We start from the raw sequence: 10877 nt of genomic DNA, 5'->3' as shown, positions 1-10877 counted from the left end.
CTCACATAACAATTAAGGAACTTATCTATCTATCTATCTATCTATCTATCTATATATATATAAATATATATGTGTGTATTTTATGTAATTAACTACCTAAGGTCTTGCAAGGCTTAAAATATCAAACTTTAAGGATGAACTTTAGAAAGAAGATGTTCAAATAAAAAAATTGGTAATTTTTTTTAATATTTAAAATTAAAAATAATGAAGCAAAAATATTTAATGTCTTTCTATTTTTTCTTGAATTATGTATAATTTTATCTAAATTATAGTTATATTCATAGTTTATTATGTTCTTAAAATTTAACTCAATATTAATTTTAAAATTTATTAAAATTATCAAATTAAGTTATAAATTTAGTATATACTATTAAAATAGACTTAATATATTTATCAAAATGTAATTTTCTATTACATTCTTTTTACATTATAAATAAAATATTTATTATTTTTGTTAAAAATATACTATAATATTATTCATATAATTAATATTTCATAATTCTTTTAATTTTTAAAATACTTATCTATAATTTTCAAAAATATCAATTAAAAATATTATATAAATATATTTGATTTTTTAAATAATAATGTTTCAAATTAGTATAAAATTTATTAATTTAAAAAGATTTTATTTCATAGTAAACCATATGAATATCCCATTTTTTACTTTATTTTATTTTATTATTTATTTGTTTATTCTTCCATAACAACTTCTGGGTCAAGTGCCATCAGAAACAACTTCATGACCACAAAAGGATGAGTTTTCCTACACGATGAATGACCACTTCATATTCGAAGCTCATTCATCCGCTTATTCAGTTGATCCCGTGGTTACCCCTATTACCGCGACTATCGGTGATGGGTCCCCTCCGCGGAGAGCCCTTCACCGTCCCTCTCCCTCTGTGTCTGTGTGTGTGTTTTGCTTGCTTTGCTTGCCTCTCCGTGTTTGCTCAATGAGGTGAAGCGACCTCGCTGGTAACGAGCACGCTACCCTTGTGCATGGTAACCCTACGGCAATGTCACCTCTCGGAACTTGGAAGGAATCGTCATCGGAGAAAAATTTCCCTCATTGAGGAACGGACATTACTCGGTTTAGTTTTGTACGAGGTGGGTTGGAGTGTTTCATTTGTTATTCTTATTATTCTTATTATTTTTTTTCCGGCAGATTGGTGGTAGATTGGAGCTGAAGGGGAGGGATGTAACAGACGGAGGTTTATTCGAGGAGGAGGGGAAGCGGAGGAGGGATGAGAGATGGGATCGTGGAGAGGATTTCATGGGGATTGTGATTTGAGGCTCAGGGGATCTCGGAGTTGGTTTGGTGAGTGATCGAGTGTTGGGCAGTTGAGACGGGAGGGTTTGTAGAAATTGGGAAGGAAGGGCTGGGAGAGGGGGAGCTATGGCGTGGCTGGGTAACTTCACGGTGAGCGACTTTGCAGGCGCGGTTACGAAACTGATCGAGAGTGTGAAGAACATTGAGAAGAATTTCGATTCGACTCTGGGGTTCGAAAACGTCGAGAGCAGTGATCAGGGTATGCTGTCGTCGGATGATTTCCTTGAACGTAATGCAAGGATTGTTTGTCTGGGACCTAGCCTTTAGGAGGGTGTAATGCTGCTGATGATTGGGAACTGAAGCCGAGTGAACCAAATTGAGGTTTTTTGGTATTATCTATAGTCCAGGTCTACGTGTGTGTTGGGTTAATCCTGGAAAACTGGGTAATTGGGTTATTGTAGTTGCGAGAGAACGAGTTTCTATCGTTGCTGATGCTTTGCTCTGGTTGTTCGTGGTAAAGGTCAACCAGCGGGCGAAAGGAGCACTAGCGTGTTTCAGTCGTTTATTGCCCCTTCGATTTCGTCCAAGACATTCGAGACAATTCTTGGAGCATCGACAACATCTGAGAGTACGCCGTCACATTCTGACAGCGTTTCGAAGGCAGAGTTGACTCGCCAGTCTAGTAAAGTTGCCACGCCAGAGGCACCCGAAAATAGTAACGAGGGGTATAGTTCTGTGGAAACAGATGTTCGTGAGACGGAGGCTGGTGGGTCCTTGGATGCCCACGCTCATGAACACGAAACTCAATCTTTGGCTCTGCCGAAGGCGTCTGCAGAAGCTGACATTACTGGAGAGGAGTTTTCGAGACACAGTAATGCAGAGAAGAAGGCAGGTGGTAACGAAGAGGCTAATCAATTTCGAACGGATGGTATTGTTCACAATGGGGAGTTGCCAAAGTCGAAGTCACTAGATGAATCTTGTGACCAACAGACGATTGCGCCAGGGCGCATTGAAGTAGAAAGGACTGATGTAGAAAGGAGTGAGGATCATGGCAATGCTATCCACGGAGTACACGCAATTGTCAATGGTGTGCTGGTATCCTCAAAGTATCTGTCAAGTTCAGACTTGGTCCCCCCTTCGTCGTCTGAAATTTCACACCCGACCAATGGAACGCATGCAGAAAGTGGTTCGTTGCGATCTAAGGATGTCATCGAAAGTCAACCTTCCCGTCTCGATACATCTTCTCAGGGGGGTGATAAAATCGAAAAGGAATTAAAAATGATGGAAGCTGCACTTCTAGGTGCAGCGAAACAGGCGCAGGTGATTCATGGCTAATCCTGGAGAATTTAAGTGACTTTAAGTGCTTTTGCTGATTTGTTATCATAGAGAGTCCTTCTCAAGTAGGAGGTGGCACATGGAGCCTGGTCCATGTTGTAGATCCCACATCATTCCAACCTGGGTAGTGTTATGGGTTCCTCATCATTCAAGGATTTGTTGGCTTGATTCTTCTACAGCGGGCAGCGGCAGCAACAGTCACTGTTCTAAATGCTTTAGGCGATTATGTTTCTTCTGATGTTTGGAATGTAACGATGCTATGACCTACCAAGTGTTCGTTTTTTTTATTTATTTTTGTTTTTTAAGATTTAATTTACTTTTTAAAATTGCAGTCAAAAGCGGACGAGATTTCTAGGCTTATGTTGGAGAATGAACAACTGAAAGCTTCGCTGGAGGAGCTCAAGGTAACTGCTAAGTTAGGATCTGCTGAGGTATGAACTAGCATTGTACGTGGGTCGGATGCCTCTCAGTTTTATGGAAAGAAAGGAGCTTTTACACAAGTTCTGTGTTAACTACTTGGATTAGTTGAGAGGTTTTCGTTTCAATTTTGCTGCTAAATAGCAGTGAGAAGCATTCCCATAACGTTATTATCGTATCATGAACGTTGGTATCCTGAAGGAAGAGTGCTATGATTATTCGTAAACATCCTCTTTATTGCGTCACGTCTGATTGCATGAAGTCTCTTCTTGCCTTCATGTCTGCTGCTATTGCTTGGCATCCTTGCTGTTAGAGGTTGAACAGTGCACTAGTTTTCGCCAATTATTGAACTGTGGTACTCGAGATGCTGTGTAGTGTCATGTTTCTAAACCTGATTAGATATGATAAGATTAAAGGAATTCATTTGCTATCAAGGTTCCTGTTAATTAGTTATGTGTGAACATTCACTATTTCAAGATACTGAGGCAGCTGTGTTCTTGTTTGTAGACTTTCGTCAATCTGTGAAACTAATTACACAAATAATCATTGTCTCTACTTTTCGGTTCGGTAGGTTATAAAACGAGTTCATGAAAGAAGTTCTAATGAATGAATTGTTATTTTGCAATTGGAGCAGAAGAAGACGAACGAAGCAGGGTTGGATGCATTGCGGGAAGAGTATCAGCAGCGAATAAGTTCTGCAGAACGCAAGGTAAGTTATGATATTTATGTTCTCAGTTGTCCTAGATATCAGACTTTAAGATGGTTCCAATTGATAGGCGGTTTCTGCTATGGTTGGTGTTACAATGCCTGCATTTTGAGGGTAAGCTCCGTCTGCAGCTTCTTGTCATGAAGAAGGTAAAGTACTTGATTGAGCTTCTGGAGAACAGGAGAATCGTTCCTATAATATGCACGTTTTATTGATATCGGTCTACGTTGTCTTGATGAGAAGTCACAAAAGGAAACAGGTGACCTATAATATAATATTACTGGGCCTGAGCTTGCAGATGGGTTTGTAAGTCAGGAATTTTCTAAGTCCTCTGACCTTGCAGTCTCTTTTGTTTCCGTGCATGTATCCATGTGATCGTCATCTTCTGATGTGATGAGGTTTGAGGCGACTCGCTCCTTGTCGCTGTTCTTTCTAAACGTGAATGTCTTGCTCATTCTCTCTGTTGCTTTGCAGGTGTATGCACTTACAAAGGAAAGAGACATGTTACGGAGGGAGCAAAACCGGAAAAGTGATTCCTCAGTGCTGCTAAAAGAGAAAGACGAAATCATTAAGGCAGTCATGGCTGAAGGTTGTTCTCTTACAACACATCTCCGCGCAATTCAGCAACTTTGGTTTCACTTACATACATAGTCTAATATGTCACTACCTCAGGTATGACCTTGACGTTTGTGTCAACGTTTTTCGCTTCATACAGGTGAAGAGTTGTCCAAAAAGCAGGCCTTCCTTGAAGGCACAATCAAAAAGCTCCGCACTCAGGTTCGGGAGCTGGAGGAGGAGAAGAATCGGTTAACGTCTAAACTTCAGGTATGTTTCTTAAGATCATAAATGTTTTTCTTTCACCTGCATGTGATTGATCATTCAGTTGAAACAATGGTGTGTGTGTGTGCTTTCCGGATCAGTAGGATTGTGTTTCATGAGGCCACACGTGGACATTTGCTGTTTCGATTGTTGGTTCGGAAAGTTTAGGCTTAATGATTCAGTTCAATAAAGTTTCTTACATGTTAGTTCAAGTTGGAAGCAAGTATGCATAAGCAGGTTATCGCATAAGAAGTTTTTCGCATTGCCGTATCACGTAAAACCATATCCATTGTTCCCAGGTAGAGGAGGCTAAGGTGGAGAGTATGAGGAAGGATAAGGCAGTCAATGAGAAGGCTCTGCAAGATGCAGTGGAAAAATGCCAGGTTGAGCTGGCTTCCCAGAAAGAACTCTACAATAATGCTCTCAATGAATCAAGGGAAGCTGCAGCTCTAGCTGAGGCTCGAGTTGATAATGAAGCCCGGGCGGATTTGGATAGGCGATTGAAAGAAGCTAGCGAGCGGGAAGCAACCCTTGGGCAGAACATAGATGAACTCCGTCAAGCTCTCACACGTACTGAGCAACAGGTCCATTTCATGCCCTACAGTTATTTATATTTTATTTTTTTTTGTTTTGGCTTTTTTTAATACTTGGGCCTGCATATGGTTTGTATAGTTTGAGGAGTGGATACAGGTCGATGCCCCGTGAGAATCTTTACATCATCCCTTGTGACTTAACACGATAGAAACTGTATTTGTCGTCTAGACCATCAATTCTCCAGTTTTGTAGCTTTTGTATTTCATATCAGCTCTGGACGATCTTACCTCTACATCTTGCGAATGTCAACTTTGTTGTCAGATAGTTTCACTAGACAAAACTATATGGAACAGCGTTTGTGCTCATGAACCTAGCAATAACAATGAACCACATAGTGTTTTCAAGGAAGATAATTTAGGTTTATATTGTGCCAGGGAGAGCGGATCCTCAGTTTCAGCCTTCAGTAAGTCTAATTTGTAAATTTGTTGAAGTTGTTTCTCCTTCAACCACGATTTTCTTTTGTTCTTAACGTTTCACTTAAGCAGGCTGCGTTCCGAGAGGACATGTCTCGAAATGATATCGAGGATCTTGAAAAGCGTTGTCAGGTGATTCGAAACTTCCCACCAATTTCGGATTGTGTTAAGCATCTCAGTTGTAAAGCATTGGTTTATTTTTCAGTAGATACTCCAGTTTCATCTAGAACACTTTCACTGTAATTGAAGGCGATTTCTTCTTTATTCTGTCATGGTTGTTCTTGCATACTCATTAAAATTGAGAACTATTGTAGGCTGCTGAAGCACGGTATGAAGAGCTCAGTTCGCGTATGCCAGAATCTACTAGACCCCTACTTAGACATATTGAAGCACTACAGGTATGTGTATATGTACTCTTTCTTGACACGAACTTGTAAGTCATTAATTTAGTTGTGGACCTTTGATTGTGCTGGTCCAAATAGCCTTGTATAAACTCATCCTTTTACGACAGAGAGGAGCGCTACGGGTTTAGAATGCTCAAGGATGTGGTTTGTTACGTAGATTGCAAACCTGTAATTCGTGTGGCTGGAACATGTGTATGGTCGATAGTTCCAAATCTTACTTGTCTCATAGGAACCTCCTGTTGATCAGTTGTTACATGGAACTTAAAAATGTATGCAGGAATCAATGACAATGCGCACAGAGGCATGGAATGGTGTGGAACGGTCATTGGATTCCCGTCTGCAGACAAGCCAACTTCTCTGCACTTTTATTTGTTGCTACCATTCACTAGTGAAAAATTAATAGTTAATTTATGATTTTCTACATCACTATAGGTTTAGTATATATATATATATATATATATATATATATATATATATATTTTGTATGTGGAATGATACTAAAGTATATTTATGCATCGATTGCAATTCATGGATGCAGGAAGTGATCATGTGCTTACATTCTTGCGGGTGGATATGTGATATGTTTTGTGTGCGTTCCATGTTGACTGACTATTTGGAATTGTAATGAAATAACAGCAAGCAGAAGTCAGAGCTGCAGCAGCCCAAGAGAAGGAACGAGTAGTCAATGAGCGTCTCAATCAAACTTTGTCACGAATGGCTGTCATGGAAGCTCAGGTTTGATTTGGTATTTCGAATAAAAATCAAGCACCATTTATTTTTCCTTTTTTTTTGCTTCAGTTTTTGCGACTGCTCCACACGAAGTGCCTGTGCGACCTACATTCTACATTTCGTATGCTTGGAGAGTGGTTATGTGAATTGGGAGATTTGTAGTTCTGTTATGGATAATATCTTCAATCAGTTTTTCAGGTGAGGCTCTTGAGTCTGTCTGGAAAGAAATATTCTGAAATTAGGGTCCCCTACCACACATCATTACCAGTGTCGAATTATCAACTGCTACTGTATTCACAACATGTTTGTGCGTATAATACAGGTTAGCTGTGTCAGAGCAGAGCAAGCACAGCTTCAGCGGTCCTTGGAGAAGGAGAGGCAGCGAGCATCTGAAAATCGTCAGGAGTATTTGACTGCTACAGAGGCTGCTGCTACTCATGAAGGCCGGGCTCGCCAGCTTGAGGAGGAGATCAAGAAAATTCGCAAGCAGTATAAGACTGAACTTCATGAGGAGAAAGCTCGTCGGGAGGCTCTTGAACAGGTGTGACTGATGTGCTGCCATTTGAAAGAGGGTAGATCTTACGATTTTTTTTTTTTTTTTTTTTTTTTTTTTTTTTTTTTTTTTTTTTTTTGCCTTTGCTGAGCTCGTCTTTGCCGCATTCACAATCATTTTTCACGAAGACAAGTTAATGTTAAATTTTTTGCTTTGAGAATTTGTATGTTGCGTCTGACACTGTCGAGGTAGTGCGTAGCCTTTTTGACGAATACGACGGATTACAGATTATCATGAATACACTATTTTGTGAACGGATAAATTCAATAGTCGCTTTTCATTGGTCAATCGTAATATTCAGGAAGTTGAACAAGAACGGGCAGCAATGGCCGAATACGAGAAACGCATTCGGGCAGAGGGTCGGGCTGCTGGAGAGAAAGCTGTTGCAGCCGCTCAACCCAACGACATTGGTGCGTTTCTTGCTCTTTTTCGTTGATTATTTTATATTATCAAAGTTATGATATCAAGGCCATGTCAATGTGAGAAGTCTTCTATGGCGCTGCAAATAGAAGACTAAGAGTTAGCTTCACAGGTCGACATTTTACCTTCAAACAGATTATTCTTTGGTTGATTGTTGTACACCAGAATTTTGTCCGACCTAAGTCTGGTTATACTCAGAATTATGAATTTAACATTGCTTCTGTTTAGTCACAAACATTTAACCAATCTCGTAGTAATGGGTCTGGCTGTCCAGGAAAAGCTTTAAAACGGTGGCCCAGCATGAGTAGTCAGGGCAGCGTGGAGGAGAGTCTTCTTTTACAAACCTCATTTGACACTCATCAAGACAAGTACTTTGAACATAGTGATAGTCACAGTTGCAGGTTCAGTTTTAGTGATCGTCCTCCTTCTCCAGCAATTCATTTTGGGAAGTTTACGTACGAACAGCTTGAAAGTCATCTACGGCAAAAGGAAGGAGAAGTGGCCTCTTATGCTTCACGATTGGTATGCTCGTATATCAAGTCTAACTCCAATAAGTTTTCCTTTTGGATCTATTTCTTTATTTGTTCTGGTGAACTTATCTTGTTACAATTGTACTCATTCTTCCAACAATAGCAATCATTTCATCTTTTGCTTACCCTGGTCTTTATTATGGACAAACAGGTTGCTTTGGAGTTGGCTCAGGATTCTTTAGCTGAAGAGTTGGTAAAGTCTACTACTCAGGTACTGCCATTTTTCCAAATCATCTTATGTGTCAGATATAAACTAAGTACCTATTTCTCAGTTGTCCATATTAAGTAACCGAAGGTAGGTTCCCGATGAGGAGGTGCTCAGTGCTTTTCTAAATATTAAGTGATTTTCTAGCACTGTCCATGAGTGACCATGTGACAAGGTTTACGACAGTTGTATGTACTCTCTCATAATTCTTCTCCAGTATTCCGTTTCAAACTGATGGACAATGGATTTTTTTAAGCATTGACTGGACTATGAACAACTCTTCATTGATGTTGCTAGCTAATACTGTCTTCGAAACGAAGGTATTGAAACTTGGGTCATCTGAAGGAATTTGTTAGTTTTATGTAGAATCTGATTAAGAGTTCTCCATGCATTTATCAGTTTTTCAAATTACAGCTAAAGATTGCGAGGTTATTCCTGCTCACACAAACTGCCCACCTTAACCCAAATTTATAAAGACGGTTCTTTCTGGCATTGTGCACTAAGAATCATAGAATATGAACGTTATTATGGATCGCTTGTCTTGAATATCTCTGTTACACTCAGAACTACATTTGTGTAGGATATTGTAGATTAGTTTTTGCGCAAAATTAGTCTAAAAATTCTTGTCGAAACTGTAGAGGAATCTCCAGAGTTAAGTATGTTTAAATTGAGTATTTTTCACGATTCTGTTACTTTCGTAACGCGTCAATATTTTAGGTCTGTCGAATTTATTCGGCAAAATTATACCTGCTGTCCACATGAGATAATATGTACACAAATTTGCAAGCCACGCTAATCCACAATTTAGTCGTATATTTGCTTTACAAGCCAACTTGCACTGATGTGGTTTTGCTAGTTTGAGCAACTTCGAGCAGAAGCCAATTTATTGCCGGGTATGCGGGCTGAGCTAGAGTCATTGCGCCTCAGACACACGTCAGCCTTGGAGCTCATGGGAGAGCGTGATGAAGAGGTCACTTCTTGTTCATTTTCTAGACATTCTTTTTTTCAGCTCATTACTCTTTAATCTGTCAAGGACAGAAAATCATCTTGATTGTTTCACTGATAGCGGAAGTGAGTGGATAGCATAATGCTAGTTTACTGAGAGTGCTGCACTTATTCTTGTGTATTGCGGTGTTTGATTACAGGTGGAGGAGTTAAGAGCTGATTTGGCTGATGTTAAACACATGTATCGAGAACAGATTGACATGTTAGTGGGCCAGGTAATTTTTTGATCTGGTCCCCAGTCACATTAGCATTGTGATACCTGAAGTTTTTTTAGCAGTTCTTCTTCTTCTCATTTTGAACATTTGATTTCTGACTTTTTCTCATTTTTGTCAAGTACTGTATCGTGTTGATTAAATGACCACGATTATATTGCTCAGATTACCACTCTGAGCAAAAGTAAACTTGTGTTGGCATGCAGATTGAAAGGCTCAGTTCAGCTGTGGGGCGCAAGTAATTTCAACTACATATATATTCTTCCAGGTTCTGACTGAATGTCATTGCTGTGTCACTGGTTGCACCCCTAATCGGGTAGTCATGCTACCTTGCGCATCTCACGTCTTTGCACATGTAATCAGGTCAGTGGTCTGCCTCAAATTGTTTGACGATATTTTTCAAAGCCTAAGAAAACCTTTTGCGTAGGAATTGGTTCTATTCAACCTATAACCCATATCACCAATTGTTTAAAATGTAGTGATCCGGTCAAAAACGTAATGCACACGTTAGGAGTAAGGTAGTTTAGAAACAGATTCGTTGAGAATTGCGTCATCCCCATTCATGACGCATACCTTTTTGATTCGTAATAAAGCACAAAACTTGCATTGGTGTCTAGTTGACTTAGACTTTAGTAGCTAATCAAATGCTTTCAGCCACAGAATGATGGCGTCCCTTGTTATACATATCAAATCTCAAGAAGATGGGATTTACATCTGTGATACGTATAGTCGGCAGTTTTGTTCATCGTTGTTTGGGTGTAAATGATGTGTGATTCTCCTTCAATGGGTTGTGCACTACTTAAGTTTTTACTCACTTCGAAAGTTTCAACTCCATGTACATGAGACCACAGATAGTTTGGAATGGGTACATCGTCTTGACGGTGGATCACAATTTTCCCCTTCAGACCTTACCTAGGATGAACGCTTTAAGTTTGAGTTAGCAGATAATCACAGCATCCTTGACGTTAATTTCGCAACACAGGCAGAGGACAGAAGTAATTTGGTGGTTGAAGGTACGTTCTGTTGGAATGGTAGTATGGGCGACTGCCCTCGACCCGTTCCTCTAAACAGACGGCAAATGGACCATTCGCCCAGCATGGGATCATCATTGGCAACGCAGCCAAAGCTACACTCGTATGGAACAATTCCACCCTAGTAGCGGATTTTCCACATCATATTTCATATCTGTTTTGGACCAAGACGACGAGTCATTTCTGCACATCGAACAGCGCGATCAGTTTCCCCAGGCAAACGAACTCCAGAGA

The 10877-nt window shown here is 39.8% G+C and overlaps 1 protein-coding gene across 1 annotated transcript; it reads left to right on the top strand.

Annotated features, from left to right (window-relative positions):
- Window positions 1-920: 920 nt before the first annotated feature.
- Window positions 921-10357, top strand: LOC112281365 (golgin candidate 5-like). Its single transcript, XM_090249728.1, has 19 exons — window positions 921-1107; window positions 1206-1529; window positions 1791-2590; window positions 2938-3009; window positions 3657-3731; window positions 4203-4317; window positions 4444-4553; window positions 4847-5131; window positions 5627-5686; window positions 5869-5952; window positions 6236-6305; window positions 6599-6693; window positions 7010-7228; window positions 7542-7650; window positions 7935-8182; window positions 8342-8401; window positions 9252-9365; window positions 9541-9615; window positions 9819-10357. The coding sequence occupies exons 2-19, from the start codon at window positions 1397-1399 to the stop codon at window positions 9852-9854; spliced, it is 2760 nt and encodes a 919-aa protein (XP_090105854.1). The 5' UTR covers window positions 921-1107; window positions 1206-1396; the 3' UTR covers window positions 9855-10357.
- Window positions 10358-10877: the final 520 nt, after the last annotated feature.

Source organism: Physcomitrium patens, chromosome 4 (genome assembly GCF_059467195.1).
Source record: "Physcomitrium patens ecotype Gransden chromosome 4, ASM5946719v1, whole genome shotgun sequence".
NCBI classification, from domain to species: domain Eukaryota; kingdom Viridiplantae; phylum Streptophyta; class Bryopsida; order Funariales; family Funariaceae; genus Physcomitrium; species Physcomitrium patens.
The sequence above is the reverse complement of the archived record's forward strand: the minus strand, read 5'-3'. Positions and strand labels throughout refer to the sequence as shown.